This window comes from Rhodnius prolixus, unplaced genomic scaffold (assembly GCF_049639745.1).
Source record: "Rhodnius prolixus isolate KJV_2025 unplaced genomic scaffold, Rpr scaffold_4, whole genome shotgun sequence".
Classification (NCBI taxonomy): Eukaryota; Metazoa; Arthropoda; class Insecta; order Hemiptera; family Reduviidae; genus Rhodnius; species Rhodnius prolixus.
In genome coordinates, this window is record NW_027411614.1 from 42,390,094 (window position 1) to 42,405,880 (window position 15,787).

The 15,787-nt window shown below is 32.7% G+C and overlaps 1 protein-coding gene across 30 annotated transcripts in view; it reads left to right on the plus strand.

The window, feature by feature from the left end:
* Window positions 1-15,787, plus strand: part of shot (dystonin-like protein short stop) — a 187,497-nt gene that overhangs the window by 141,482 nt on the left and 30,228 nt on the right. For 27 of the 30 annotated variants that reach the window (XR_012459802.1, XM_074132580.1, XM_074132584.1 and 24 more), the window contains 30 exons: window positions 693-839; window positions 1,509-1,732; window positions 2,566-2,752; window positions 2,835-3,083; window positions 3,157-3,273; window positions 3,663-3,886; window positions 4,679-4,879; window positions 5,192-5,462; window positions 5,546-5,752; window positions 5,839-5,983; window positions 6,208-6,357; window positions 6,437-6,669; window positions 6,761-6,930; window positions 9,013-9,288; window positions 9,383-9,760; window positions 9,840-9,972; window positions 10,057-10,221; window positions 10,375-10,524; window positions 10,607-10,742; window positions 10,853-10,999; window positions 11,095-11,336; window positions 11,895-12,023; window positions 12,649-12,876; window positions 12,976-13,215; window positions 13,313-13,483; window positions 13,631-13,843; window positions 13,940-14,053; window positions 14,135-14,368; window positions 14,456-14,548; window positions 15,288-15,470. Coding sequence is in view for 29 of the 30 variants with exons in the window: in XM_074132580.1 (XP_073988681.1) it covers window positions 693-839; window positions 1,509-1,732; window positions 2,566-2,752; window positions 2,835-3,083; window positions 3,157-3,273; window positions 3,663-3,886; window positions 4,679-4,879; window positions 5,192-5,462; window positions 5,546-5,752; window positions 5,839-5,983; window positions 6,208-6,357; window positions 6,437-6,669; window positions 6,761-6,930; window positions 9,013-9,288; window positions 9,383-9,760; window positions 9,840-9,972; window positions 10,057-10,221; window positions 10,375-10,524; window positions 10,607-10,742; window positions 10,853-10,999; window positions 11,095-11,336; window positions 11,895-12,023; window positions 12,649-12,876; window positions 12,976-13,215; window positions 13,313-13,483; window positions 13,631-13,843; window positions 13,940-14,053; window positions 14,135-14,368; window positions 14,456-14,548; window positions 15,288-15,470 (5,757 nt within the window). In the remaining variant the exon portion in view is untranslated. The remainder of the gene's footprint in view (window positions 1-692; window positions 840-1,508; window positions 1,733-2,565; window positions 2,753-2,834; window positions 3,084-3,156; window positions 3,274-3,662; window positions 3,887-4,678; window positions 4,880-5,191; window positions 5,463-5,545; window positions 5,753-5,838; window positions 5,984-6,207; window positions 6,358-6,436; window positions 6,670-6,760; window positions 6,931-9,012; window positions 9,289-9,382; window positions 9,761-9,839; window positions 9,973-10,056; window positions 10,222-10,374; window positions 10,525-10,606; window positions 10,743-10,852; window positions 11,000-11,094; window positions 11,337-11,894; window positions 12,024-12,648; window positions 12,877-12,975; window positions 13,216-13,312; window positions 13,484-13,630; window positions 13,844-13,939; window positions 14,054-14,134; window positions 14,369-14,455; window positions 14,549-15,287; window positions 15,471-15,787) is intronic. The other 3 variants (XM_074132602.1, XM_074132571.1, XM_074132601.1) reach the window with 1 other exon arrangement.

The following is a 15,787-nucleotide window of genomic DNA, read 5'->3' on the forward strand; positions in this document are numbered from 1 at the left end:
TGGGATTATTGGGCTTAGACATGTATTTTGTTGTTTTTTATGTTCTGGTTATTTCTGTTTCAAAAGGTATTTTTACTTTCTATGTGTTTAAAATAAATTTGTGTTTAAAATTTAACCTTTATTTTAACTTGAATATTCATTTTCCACAATTCTTCTACCCTTTGAAGCCTTAACAAACATTGAACAGTCTGAATGCCTTTATTCTGGCATATGTTCATCAATGACATTTGTGTTGTTTACAATTAAAACAGCTCATATTTTTCTGTTTTTATTTTCTCTTTTTCTTTTTTGTTTTTTGTTTTTTCTGTTTTGTTTTTATTTACATCACCGAAACATTTATTCTTTACTTTTGTTTGTTTGTTTCAGCCTGTGTCCCTGCATTTTGTTCTCGTCTTAACCCAACCCCGCTTTAAAAAAATTAAAAAATACACAAAAATATCCTCGCTTAAAAATTAAATACTAAACCGCCGCTAATACTGGTTTGCATATAATCGTAAAATGACAAAGCATGTTTTGTTTTGAAGCAAAATTAATGCTTTATTTTATAAATTTATTTAATTCATTTTTTTTTTCTAATAGTTAATAATGCATGAATACTTATTTTCTTTTAATATTTTAGTTTGTATATTGTTTGTTTTGTCAACTAAGAATTTAACAAATAAATATTAGCATTTGATATATTTCTTTTTTAGCAAGCAATGGAGGAGAAATACAAGCTTTGTGATGATGGTTTACGTCAATTGTTGGAATGGATTGGCGATTTGGAAGTAAGATTGGCTAATCAAGAACCAGCCAAAGAACATCTCGATGGCATTAGAAATCAGATAAATTTGTTAAAGGTAGGCTTCTGACAAGCAATTTAGTGCATTTCATTCTTTCAGTGAAAATTTCATGAATGAAAGGTCTTCGTTCTTAGGGGAACATGTTCAAATTGTTATACTTAGAAAAAACGTTACTTCGGAGTCACGAAACTTCAGGAAGTTTTGTACGTTTCTCAAGAATGTTCTGTACTGTATCTATACTCTTTCGTTGTTATTTCTTTAAAATCTTTCTTCTCAATAATTAGTGCAAAAATTTATTGAATATTGCAATTTTTATACCATTCTGTTATAAATAATACTGTTGACAAAATATTAATTCTTGTTTCATATTAATATTACGCAAGTCCCTGACCATCTTAAGTGAGTTTAGTGAGGAATCACTCGTCTCAATGAATACAATAATAATAATTATATTAATTTATAATAATATTTTTAAAATATAAGCTAGTTACTTTATATAATATTTAAGGAACATTATTATGAAAGGATTGTTATTTCGGGGATTATGTGCAATTGAGAATGGTGCGAATAGCCAGTCTTTGCTCCTCGGTACGAGTGTATGTCTTCATCTAATGTTGGATGCCCTAAGACCGCCCAAAGGCTTCCACACTTCGGCCCAAATTCTATGTAGCATTAAGGCTTAGCATCAAAGTTTTTTTTTTCTAGAATAAAAATAATTATTTCCAGTTAATAAAAGAGGAACTAGAATCACAGCAGAGAGTTATTCAATCCTGTCTGGACGATGTTCGTACTGTAGTATCTACAGGGGCTGAATTCCTGACTAGAGATGAAGTGTCAGGATTGGAACGTAACTCAAAGTCACTTAAAAATAGGGTAGACAAAGCGAACACAAGTACGGACAAGATGTTACACAGAATCATTTCAGCAGCTGAAGAACTCCACAAATTCAGGTGACATTTCGAAATATTTTGAATAATTACTTTCTGCTTACTTTTAGTAAAAATATTGCAATGCTTTTAGATTTTAAATTTGTTTTTTTTTCCTTAGAAATACATCGTCTTGAATTTCCCTCAACTTGGAAAATATCTGGTTTGAATATTCGTACGACTTTATTGTACCATAATTCTCTAGGTTCTAACCTGTAATTTTTTCCTTACTCCAAATTTCAAAACATTGAATTACCACCGTAATAAGGCCGAAATAAACTAGTGGGAGGGAAGCTTGCTTTCAAGAATTCCCATGAAACGTATTTTTCTTAAAAAGTATTTCTAATAGAAGTTATAGATCTTGTAGTGTATGATAGAAATACGAAGGAATGGAAATGTGAATTCTTTGAAGCCAAGTTAGAGAAATCACTGTTTCTTCAGATTTGAAGAATTTTCTTTCGCATCCCATTTAACACAATACATAAAAATTAGAACCTTACGGTTTGCGGAAATGGAACTTTGTAGAAACTCCCGCTTTTTAGAAGTGTTAATCTGATTTCCGCAGAAAATTGTTTTTATTAAAAGTTGCCGATTGACAAGAGTTCAATTAATACACCATAGTGTTAAGAGAAAATGGTTGGAGCCATTTTTTTTTATAAAATCTTAACAAACATTGATAACCCCAATTTTAAAGTAATAATTCCGGTAGAAGATTCAGAAGTAGTTTAAAGAAAATGTTTAGTTCAAAAGGAGAAGTGTAAGAGATAATAGTATTTTGTGATTTTTTAACAAATTTTGACAACCTTCAAGAGACGTATTAAAACAAATATTAACAGATACTTTTGCTTTTATTTTAGATCAGAGACAACTATTTTCACAGAATGGTTGGAAAAGACTAAACGCATTGTTACTGAAAAAGAAAGAACTATGTCATTGCAACGAAATGATGGATCAGTTTCTGAGTTATTGGGCGATGTAATATCACATCAAGCGGATTTAAGATTTATTACAATGGCTGGACAAAAGTTCACAGATGAGTCTAAAGTATGCGTACATAAATTAACCGTTTTGTTAATATGTACATTATGTTTTATTTATTGTGATTTTATTTATTTTTTCTGGGAAGGAATTCTTGAACGCTGTTAATGAATACCGTTCTACTCTTTCTTCACGTCCCGGTCCAGTTGATGCTCTTCAAGGAAATGAACTGCGTGGTTTAGTCAGTGAACTTAACAAACAATACAAAGAACTTCTTGCAAAACTTACTGGTATTTCTGAAAAACTTTCCCAACTGGGTAGTAAAGAAGTGGAATATACGCAAGCTTTGGAAAGACTTAGAGAATGGATGAGGGTTGCAGCGCCAAACGCTAATAAAGTAAAATAATATTCAGTTTGTGTTAAAAGATATGCACAAAGTAAGGTTACAAATAATTGTTTTTTTCTTTTAGATTATCTCAGAACCTCTAGCAGCCGACCCACACTCTCTGGAAGAACAACTAAATCGAACTAAGGTCACTAACACGGATTTTATATCCCAAGGAAGGCTAGTTGATAATTTGAGACAGGTCCGTATAAATATAAGTTTTTAAAAGCTACTATTCAAATTATTTAATTTGCATCAAACCACAACTAAGTCGGCTGTAGCGTCACATAGTGGCTCTTCTATTGTTTTACAGTAAAACTTCAGCTGAAGGTCACGAAGAGCATTTTTAAATTTCCCGAAATTGAAATGCAACGAACAAATTCTTTTGAAAATGTCGGATAAATTACCAACCAACCTTTCTTAAAGAAAGTATTGGTGAAGATTTTTTGGTTTCAATGTTCACTTTGACCTCGCAATTTAATATAATGTAAAGAAAAAAACGATTCCATTAATACCTGTTAATTACAATTTTTTGTTAAACTATTGTAAACAACTTTATAAAAATAAAAAATGACTTTTTTTTTGTTGTAGGCTTTGGAAAGTCTTTTAAGATCGGTTGAAGGTACTGCCTCTCGTACGGAGATTAATGAATTAACATCGCCAGTTAATGATCTTACAAATAGATATGAAAGTTTGTGTACATCATTACAACAAAGAGTCAGTATTCTAGAGAATGCATTGTCACAATCCCAGGGTGTTGAAGATGCTATTGATTCAGTTGTTGGATGGTTGTCTACTGCTGAAAATAATTTCAAGTAAGTTGACAAATAATTTTATTTATTAAAAAAGATTAATTAATAAATAAATAAATAAAAATAAAAGCTCAAGTCGTAATTTAAGTAGTTACAGTCATTTAGTGCAAATAATTTTGTAGTCCTAACATAATTTTTCCTTTCATATTTAAGAAAAAAGATGTAGATTGAAGCAGAATTCCATTTGAATAATCATTTAGATCAGAATTAATTTTCAGATTTTTTTTCATAACTCCTAATAATTTATGTAAATACTTTCGTTAACCATAAAGTGTTTCTAAATGAAGAAACTAGACAAACTAATGAAACATTTCTTTTACTTGTCATTGTTTAATGTTTTAATTTTTCATTTTACCATAGGTTCATTGATTTTATCGCCATTTGAATTTTCGCTTAAAATGCCTTAATTAATCAATGCAAGAACAGTAGGATCAGTTAGCTTGGCTTTATTTACACATTATGCTTTTCCTTTTAGTTTCTCATTATTTTATTGTTGCATATATTTTTTAATTTCTTCCGCAGTTTGGTACTTACGACCGTCCAATGTGCATGTTTTAAAAACTTTTAACATAGTCTACAAATAATAATCTATAAAATAGTGATTATAGACATTTTTTATTAATTATTACATTGTCAGATATGTGACCTGAGTTTGCTGCTTCTATTTATAAACTTTATTCTTTTCTTTTTTTGAGTAACAATATTTCTCTCATTAATTCTTAATTTTTTTACTACTTAACGTTGCCAATAAAAAAAAATGCATAAAACAAATCGCTCGCTTGATTTGCATTGCAGAGCTATTAGCCGGCCAGCTTCTTTAGTAAAGGAACGCTTGGATGAGCAAGTAAGAGAATTGAGATTACTGTTGTCTGATGTCAGTAATCGACGCGGTTCTTTGGAAACTGTTGTCTCTCAGGCAAAATCATTAGTAGCTCAAGCAACAAATCCTAGATTGGCCAAAAGGATTGATACAAAATTAAAAGATATTCTCTCAAGGTAAGCAAAATACAATCTAGGTTAAATGAAACTATTACATGGGTTTTCCTAGTAAGATAGAAAACGTATATGACAGTATTTTAGCGAATACAATGTTACTTGGTTTTATTTAAATAACTACTTACATGAAGCGAGCAAGTATTGCATTCCCGTGGCGCATGAAAAGGTTATTTTTCAGAGTGCTTCTGAATCCACAATTTAAGCATATTGCTTTAGCTTTTAATAAATCAATCCCAACATTAACGGAGTTTATACAAAAAAAAACAAAATATTCTACTTAAATGAAATGTATAAATTGTACATATAAAACAGGTACGAGAAACTTTCCGAGCGGGCCAGTAAACGTTCTGAACTATTAACCGAAGTGACAGCTGGACTAGATGAATTTTCTGGCCGTGCGACTGAACTAGAACGTTGGTTACAAGAATCGTTGGAATCATTAGAAACTGGAGCCAGTGGTGAAAATTTGAATCATGAAAAAGAACTGCGTACAGAATCATACGAGCGTACACTTAGAGATGGTAGAACCCTTCTGGCCAAGAAAGATGTTACAGATACTTCACAAGTCAGGGATAGAATCAAGGTTAAAATTACACAATGATTAAGAAAATTATTTATTTTTTAATAAAAATTACAAAAATATTTTGTTCCTATTGTTATGTATAGAATATCGAAACACAATGGCGTGAATTAAGTGCAATTCTGGATGAACGTGTCCGCTTGGCTAAACTACGTGCAGAACAGTCGCTGGCTTATGAAAAACTAAGAGAACAGGTGCTGTCTTGGTTGAATGGGTTTGAGAACAGAGTATCTAGATTGGAACCAATAGCGTTGAATATTGACGTAATCAAAAAACAGATGGATGAACTGAAGGTCAATTTGATAAATTGTTTTATTAAGAACTCTTAAATAAATCAAAAGCTCTTAAATAAATTTTGAAAATTTTTCCTTTCTAACAGCCACTGGTGAAAGAACATCGTGAATATGCTCCAACTATCGATAAACTGTTTGATTTGGGAAATTCTTTAGCAGCTTTTGATAGGCCAGAGTCTCCTACTAGAAGAAGGACTTCCGTTAGTCCTGTGAAAAGATTATCAACCACTAGTAAGTTTTACAGATTTTTTTTCTTGCTTTTTTTTTTTATAAAAAAATTTCGGAATTCTCCAATTTCACCCCGCGTTTTGAGATACTTAGTGCCCAAAATTTTTTTAGAGCATCACTTCTCTTCTTTCTTTCTCACCTTGCGGTAATTCATTAGCTAGAGGTACAGCGGTAATTCAGTGGTAGAAGTAATTTATGTCAAAATTGTAATTAAGATTTTTTTTTAGTTGGTAGACGTACTTCCATAGAAATTACTTCGCCTTCGCCTACAAAGTCTCTGTACACTTCAGTAACATCTCCATTGTCGCCTGGTTCATCTGGATTTGGAAGTAGAAGATCGTCACAAGATGCTTTCCATCTAGAAGGTCAGTTTCATGGTAATTACTTCTTTCTCCAGGACAGATTTGTGAATACCAAGCAGGAATTTCTTATAATTACTTTCGATTTTGAATATAGATCTGACTGGCGTACAACAAGAATTAGCAGATATAAATAATAGATATTCTGCCCTGGGTGTCCGCCTTTCTGACAGAAATTCGGAACTGGAATCTGTACGCGTTGAGTTGAAAAAATGGCTTGATCACCTGCGCTCATTGGATCAGTTTTTAGATCGTATTCAGCGTTCACTTCCTGCACCATCATTACCTCCTAACAAAGAGACTGCTGACAAGATGAACGTAGTAGTAAAGGTGAGTTGGTTTTTAATTTTGTAGCTGTGGCAATCCTCAATCTCGCAATTCATGAAAAAGTGAAACGTTTTCCTTTTATTTCATTTTTCAGGGCCTCTTAGAAGAAATGTATGAAAAGCATTCAGCTCTGGAAAGTACAAAGATTGGCGTCACAGAATTGCTAAAAAAGAAACCACAAGCACCTGGTTCAGATGTGCTGCAACAACAACTTAACGAAGTAACTTCAAAATGGAAAAGCGTTAATGATGCTTGTAAAAATAGGTAATAGGCATTTATTTTATCAATACCGGAGGTTCTCACTCTGAGGTTTAAGTACCGCAGGTGTTAAGGGAAGGAAGTTTATCAAGTGGTACCCAGACACACAAAAATTGATGTGAATCATTCACACCACTTTCACATCCTCCGAATTTCTTAGCTGTAAGCGATAATTTTTTTTTTTTATTCTCTGTAAATTCGTTTTGCGATGGTTTAAAGTAACATGATGGGTAGTAATACAGTAGAACATCCAGAAAGAACTATAGAGGGCAGCCACGTTACCCAGAAAATTCTTCTTAGGTCTATGTTTACGACAAAAGTTGCAAGAAAAAAACAGATTAACTTCACAAACGTTAGTTAGTATGACAAGTATGAAGTGTTCACGATTAGTTTTTTGAAAAAGTGAACACATTTATTTAGTAAATTCGTGCTCATGGACACAATTTTTTTCGAACTTGGTATTTCTAAACCTCATTTCTTCTTATTTTTTTCTGGTTCTTTTTAGTATTATTTTATCCAGCATGGGCCTTACATGAGAAAAAAAAAGTACTGCTGGTCTTTATTCTTCTTTTCCGATATGGATTCTTTGTAACAATTATAGGTTGCGCTGGTTGATCGAGGTAGCTGGTTGGAAGGTTACGGTGGATAACAGTATGTAGTGAGACTTGTGTTGTGTTTCGTGCAAGACCTATCAGTGGTAGAGTGATTGTGAAGTTTTTTAAAACTTAACCAGTAATAATAAAGGTGTTGAGTGTGTGTTTACTTCAAAACAGTTTTATATTTAGTTATTTCAACCTACTAATTTGGGTACTTTTTCCAAGGTTGGACTTAAATTAAAACTTTTACATTCAAATTGAAACTAAAGATGTGTTCAGAGAATGCTGTTACTGCGTTGCCCAACATTTTATATAAGGAAGACGGTGACTGGGAAATCAGAGAAAGGTTAAAAAATGTGCTAGGTATTCATTTTAATGAAATTTCCGATGAATATAAGGTAATGTTTGACTACATTAACACTGACTTCAATATAAAGTGAATTAACTTTAATTGCGATGTTTATCGGTCAAGTTTTCTGATACCATATCCCAAAAAGGACCCAAACAAATATTAAGTTTGCTTGTTGATATTAAAAAATTAAATGAAATGACAAATTGAGGGTGATACTAGTGAAATGGTCAACATGTAGATGGTCATGATAACGATAGTGAAAAGAAATACCTTTGAAATGAATGTGAAAAGAAAAAACGTATTGATATGGTTGAATGATGTCAAAGAAGCTGCTATTATAATTCATTGGGATGATCGTAAGAAGTTCGCCTTCGCCAAAAAAATGTTGATTGGCTCCGCTCAGGTTGAATATGGTTTATCTTCTTGGGTAAAACTTAGAAACCTTCTTAACAATTCTTTCAAAAAATAAATGTGCGGATTTACACATAGCTGCAATTGCAAGAAATATTAAACGGAATGAGAGTGTTCATGATTGCCTTTTAGTAATCGAAAGTAGTGGAACAGAACTGCAAACTGTAATTCAGAGTCATTGACGGCATTACTTGTGACATAGGTAATAAGAGAATTGTTTTTGGTTGTAATTTTTTTTGAAGAATTTAGAGAAAAGCTAACGTTTTAAGAGGCAATTAAAAAGTCTGTCAGGTTCTTTTTTTTTCAGAGACATAAAAGTAGTTATTAGGAAATTGGTAATAATAAAGACAAAATCTTGAAAGTATAAGATGTTATAATAGTGGTTCTTTGGGACTCAAATCTTCTAATTAATTCTAAAAATAAAGGTTTCAAATGCTTTTGTATAGCGAATTGGTGATAGAGTTTAAGAATGCAAAGAAAGTTCTACAATGAGAAATAATGATAAGTTTGACTCTAATGTTAGATTTTTAAAATCTCTTGATAATATTTTCAAAGATGTATGTGTAAGGCAGAAATGGCAAGATTAATTCTTCGATTGACACTGGCAGCCAAATCAGTCATTAATGAGAGCACTTATAGTGTCGCTGAAGTTAATGGATAGCGAATATTACTTAAGTAGGTACATTTAGTAGTTTCATCCTACACAACTTTTTTTTTTTTTTTAATTAGAATTCAACTTCTGGAAGACCTAAAGGATCTCTACGATACTCATGATCATCTGTCGGCATGGTTGTCATCTAAAGAAAGAATGCTCTCTGCACTTGGACCGATAAGTCCTGATCCTCGTATGGCTGGTTCCCAACAGGAGCAGGTCAGAGTACTGAGAGAAGAATTACGTGCCACTCTACCGCAGCTGACACATCTTAGGGACGTATCTCAGACAGTATTGGCAAGAGCAAAATCTTGGACTCAACTTGAAACTCGTCTTAAGGATATTAATGACAGGTAGTTTGTGTGTTTAAGAATATTCGTTTCTAACAGAAGTTTTTTTCCATTTAGTAAATATACGCAACAATTTATATTTCATTTTTTCTTCAAGGTGGGATTCTTTACTTAAAAAACTTGATCAAAGAGAAGATTCTTTAGGTGCAGCAATGGATTCCAGCAAACAATTACAACTTGGTTTGGCTACTCTTAAAAACACTTTGGATAATATATCCGATGAAATAGATTCAGAGAAATCGGAAAAACAAGTGGAAGCAAAATTGAAGAAAATACAAGGTTGTGAACGACAATTAGAAGGTGCCAGACAGTTATTGGCTGAGGTGGAAAGTGCTGGAGAACAGTTGTGTCTAGTACTGACCGATCAAGCCTCAAGAGCTGACATACAAAGCAAATTAAGCGATGTAAACAGGCAGTACACCACTCTGCAAGCTAAATTAGACCAAAGGAAAGCAGAAATTGAAGCACTTTTGAGGTAATGTGGCAAAGTATAATTATTCCTTTATTAGTATCAAAATAATGATCGTTGTATAAAAATGATTTTCCTCCTGCAGAGATGGTAGGGAATTCGATGCTACAGTAGCTAAGACTCTTGGATGGTTGAATGAAGAACTTGGATCACTAAGTGATCGTTTGATGATATCAGCTGATCGTGATATCTTACAACAACAAGTCGATATGCACGAAGTGGGTTTTTAACTACAATTTCATTCAAGTTCCAACAATTTTGTACTTCTAAATCTTACCACAAATTAAAAACTTATTTTACAGGCTATTTACAAAGAAGTCATTGGAAAGGAACATCAAGTTATTATGGTATTAGACAAAGGCAATATGTTAAAAACGAGTTCAAGGAATTTAGATAACCTTCGTGCTTTATGGGAAAAATTGCGCAAAGAAGCTGTCGATAGACAAACTCGGTTGCAAACTTCCATGGTACTTTGATTCCTTTTTCTTTTTTTGATCAAGTGTTATTAAATAATTGTTATATTAATAACTTTTTTCACGGCATTTTACCCAAAGCGTGATGTTTAATTTCTAGTTTTCCAATCAAATTTGGTTTTATTATTGGGCTTTGTTTTTTATTAGGACCATTGCAGAAAATACTATAAAAGTTTGGAGAACTTCATTCCTTGGCTGTCACAAGCAGAAAACAAATTGGATTCACTAAGGCCGGATAGTTTCACCCGAAGGGATTTAGATAAACATCTTAGAGATTTAGCTTCCTTTAGAAATGATGTAAGTGTTATTTTCGTTTATTAATTTTCATTAATTATTATATTTATTTTAACATTTGTAAAACGATTTCTTTAAATTTAAGGTATGGAAAAAATCGGGAGAATTCGAGCATATAAAATCGCTCAGTGAAACATTTGTGTCATCTTGTGATATCCACAAAGAGATAGTATTGCAAGAAGTAGCATCTGTAAAGTCTCGCTGGGATAAATTGAATAATGGTAAACTATAAATATTTAAATTACTGGGGAATAATTACAAATTCCCTTAGAATTTCTATTTTAATTTGTTAAAATTATTATTATTTTTCGGCCAACTTTTTAATTTCTAGAACTCCTTCACAAAACGTCTTCTTTGGAAGAACTTGGAAGGAGGCTAGCTGATGCTACTGACAGATTGCGCAGCCTTTCTCATTCTGTGCAACGTTGCGAAGATCGTCTGGGCAGTCATGATTCTCTCGCCACTCATACTGATCCTGGTAATCATAATTTAACTAATTCTTCCGTTCACACTGTGAATATCTTAAATATTTCAATTGAAAATAATTGTTTTAACTCTTTTATCCTTTAACAGCAACATTACACCGACTGTCTGCTCTACGTGATGAAGTTGTTGCATTGCGTAAACCTTTAGAATCATTGTGTACAGTTTGCTCGGATCTTGATGCTGAAGTCGCTCACTTTTCACCCGGCCGTACTTCTGGTCTCTCTGAGGATGTGGCCGCAATATCAGAAAGATTAGACGATTTGAGCGCACGTCTTGATGATAGATGTGATCGTGCTAATTCTGCCGCCAAAGAAGTACAACGATACAATGTTAGTACACTTTAGTTACAACTAAAAATATTATGTTTGAACGAAACCTTGCATATAAAGACTAAAGATATTCAGTAGTGGCCAGAGGAAATCTTCATTTATATATATAATTTATTATATTATTATTACTAGTTTCGGATGCCCTTCAACAGGGTTCTGGACAAAATTTTTGAATGCTAAAAATACGTAATCTAGTAAGCAAACAAGAACAAATTTGCAAGAAAAATAAAAAACTTAAAGACAGAGTTATTTAAAAAGTTAGTTGGAAAATAAATAATTGAAAAATTAATTAGCATTTTTACAAATTGTTATCAATTTCCAGAAGCTCCTGATAAAGGATACCTATGGTAACCGAAAAACTATTTATTAGAAAGTGTTTTAGTAATTTTTTTTGGGGGGGGCTATTGACGAACATCCTTCGTGTAGTTTAAATCCTGATCAATAAAGAACTAGATGTATTTAAAAAATTAATTCTGAAATAAGAGTACAAAGAAATATTTCATATAGTTAGCATTTCTTAATTTTGAAAACGATATCAAAAAATCCTACTTATTTCAGGATAAAGTGAAGCAACTGACTGTTGACCTTACTTCACTTGAAGAAGAACTAGATGGAATGAAACCTCCTGGACGAGATGTGAAAACGCTTCGAGGGCAACAAGATCAGCTTAGTGCTTTCAACACAAAGGTGGGTGATTGATTCCTTATTTGTTTTTATTATTTCCAAAATGTTACTTTAGCTGTAAAAGAAAAAGAATAATAAATGTTTTAAATTGTGTATCTGTAGTATCCCGAGTATAAATTGAGGTTCCGGGATTAGAAAAACAAGTATTTTACCTTTATAAATGGAATTGTGATGTTTCTCAACCGAAAATGTTACTCAGAGTGGTCTACAATTTTTTACATTTTTTTTATATTTCCTTGGAAACTTTTCCATCTACTTTCCTGAAATGTCGAAAAACTTTAGATAACTTTTACGTGAAACATTTTTCCAGACTAATTCTAGTCAAGTCACTTGAGGGGAAAAGGTTAGTAGGTAGGCTTTCCTCGAAGCACAGTTTGGATTAGTAGTATTTAATTTTGAGACGTTTATGTATCCATTCTCTCATCAGGTTCGGTGCCAGAAAACTTGCCTTGGAAGGTAAATTGTCTGCACAAACTTTATGCAATCTTGAGGATGGGTGGAAACCAAAAAACTTTTAGAATCAAAATACTCGAATCATATTTGTAAACAAATAAATGCATAAAACAGTTTTCATTCCCCATATTCAATGTTTTCTTAATTGTTTTTTAAATCAAATTTTTTTAATTAGGTAAACCGGGCGGCGGACGATGTATCAGTTATGATGTCACTTGCCGACTCGCTGGTTGATTCTGGCTTTTCACCGGATGCAACACGGCAGCAGGCTGAGAATGTGTCTAAACGATTAGCTTTGTTGGAAGAAGGTTCACGGGCTCGTGAAGAAGCCCTTGAATCAGCCCTGGACAAATTGGCCGAATTTGAAGATAGAGCGAGAGAAGCATCTAATCTTGTGGACAGAGTAAGTACCTCTAAGTTATTCTATAGTGTCTCTGAATAACTAGATATTTTCTATATTTGTCATACTTGCATAATTTAACATCTGTTTACATTTGTTTAGGCAATGGAAGAAGTTAGAAGATTGAAACCTGTTGGATCCGAAGTGGAAACAATTCGTTCGCAGCAAGCTGAATCGTCAAGAGTCCGAGCAGATTTCGTAGAGCCAGCTGGTCTGTCTGTAGAAAGAGCTCTGAATCTTGGTCAAGCATTAGTGCAATCTGCCGCTCCTGGTGTAGGAACACAACAGTTGGAGAGAGATCAGGAGAAATTGGCTGATAAATGGAACAATCTGAAAGAAAAGGTATAAAGGATTTCTCCCACGTTTGGCCAATAATTTCACAACTATTAACAATATTCAGTACTTCTTGTTTTTTGTAATGTTATAATTCAATTTATAGATGAACGAACGAGATAGGAAGTTGGACGTGGGACTTCTTCAATCAGGGAAATTTCAAGAAGCCTTGGAAGGTCTGTCCAAATGGTTGTCAGATACTGAAGAGATGGTTGCGAATCAAAGACCACCTTCTGCTGACTATAAGGTGGTGAAAGCTCAACTCCAAGAACAGAAGGTAAATAGTTCTTTGCTTCATTTTTGTTTTGTAAAGAATTATTGGGCAGTAAATTAGCTTAAATTAAAAGTGTACTAAGTTACTGAAGTTTGCTTAAAGAATTTGTTTTTAATGCAATTGTTGTCAATAAAATCTTTGTGCTTTCAGTTCTTGAAGAAGATGTTATTAGATAGACAAGGTTCAATGAGCTCTTTGGTTGCAATGGGACGTGAAGTTGCGGCAGATTGTGATGCTTCTGAGAGAGCAGGTATTGAACGCAGCCTGCGATCTCTTGCTGACAGATTTGATGATCTGACAGAAAAGGCGGAAACAAGAATGAGAGCTCTAGAACAAGCAATGGGTGTTGCCAAACTGTTCCAAGTAGGTTGAAAAAAGTTATATTTGAAATTATATTTTGACTAGTTCGTATTTTTTATATATTTTTACTAAAATGCTTAATTCTGCAAATAATTTCAGGATAAACTCAATCCAGTGGTTGACTGGTTAGATAAAACTGAAAAGAAAATCAAAGATATGGAACTCGTTCCTACAGATGAAGAGAAAATCCAAGAGAAAATACGAGAGCATCATGTTAGTATTCTCTTCATGATTTGGTAATATTCAGTATTGAAAGAAATACTTTTACTCTACAGGCATATATTTTTATGATAGGCCACTCATGAAGAAATCTTACGAAAGAAACCAGCATTAGCAGAATTGACAGAAATAGCGTCCGAATTAATGTCACTTGTCGGAGAAGATGAAGCATGCGCTGTGGCAGATAAAGTGCAAGAGGTAGCTGACCGATATTCTGCATTAGCAGTTACTTCTGATGGAGTAGGATCGCTTTTGGAAAGATCTAGAACGGGTCTCAGACACTTAGTGCTTACCTATCAGCAACTTCAAGTTAGTTAAAAATTTTTTTTTGTTAGTAACATGTTGATTTAATTGTTCAATATGTTCGAGTTAATAAAACTTCTTAATCTGTTCTAGGGGTGGATGGAAGGAATGGAACAGCGTCTAAGTAAATATAAAGTGCTAGCGGTACACACCGATCAGTTGTTGGCTCAAATGGAAGACCTGGCGGTAAATACATTGAATAAATGATTTCAATTAAACCAGAGTTATATCTAGTTTCTAATCATAAGAAAAGTACCACATTAAAATAACAAATATCAGTATGAAACAGTACATTACTTCATTTTATTTTTTACTCACCATGTCATACATGTGGTAAACAGTAAAATAATTTCAGTATACAAATTTGACATCTTTAAAGGAAACAGTTCACTTCCTTAAATAGCTGCGGTCATTCAGTAGTAACTATCTGTATAGCTTCAGTTTCTATTTAAAAATCGTATTTTTAGCGAGTCAGGATTGATATGCGTGCATGTAATCTAAATCTTAAAACAGGTTTAACTATTCTGCTTACATTTTGGGTTAATTAGATTCGCGCTTTAACTTTGATGGTTTTTAAAAGCAAAAGTTAATTAGAACAAAACACAAACTTGAAATAACGTGTACGGATTCACATCAAAAAATTGAATATTCTTAATAAATTCTAAACGTAATTCCTCTTTCTTGGAATGTGTAAGGAATTTGAATTGTTTGAAAACTTAGGATATTTTAGTAAAACAAAAATATATTAAATATAACAATTCTAAAGACCGTTTTCATGGGGTTTCAGAATCAGCAAAGAAACTTTGTTGATGTTTGTTTGGTGTACGCCAATTAAGAAATTCACTCAAGTTTTTGTCAAATTTGATTTCTTTAGTAACATTTCCAATCTATGTAGATTTAATTGCATTAAATTATTGCTCAATAGGATCTGACTGAAGAAATATCCAACCATCAAACAGATGTTGATTCAACTGTAGATACAGGTTTGGAATTGATGCGAAATATCTCTTCTGATGAGGCAATCCAATTGAAAGATAAATTAGATTCTTTACAGAGAAGATACAATGAACTAACAACCAGGGGAGCAGATTTACTTAAACAAACACAGGTAAGAAATTTCTGAAGATATATGAATCGAAGTTTATGGACATATGAGCTTACCTTATATATAACTTCTAATTAACATACAACGTCATTATGTAAAAGTTCTACAGAACGAGGTCATTTTTGCTCGTAAGTTTACACATACAAAGATTGTTCTGCGTCTTCTCTAAGAATGCCTTCGGAATATTTTTTGGCATTAATATTTCTCTGATAACAAAATTAACTATGCCTCAAAAATAAAAAGCAATAATACATAAATAAGTAAGGCTATTTTTTCGGAATGTTTATTTATTTCACGATTTGAAAAAGTATTGTTTGGAT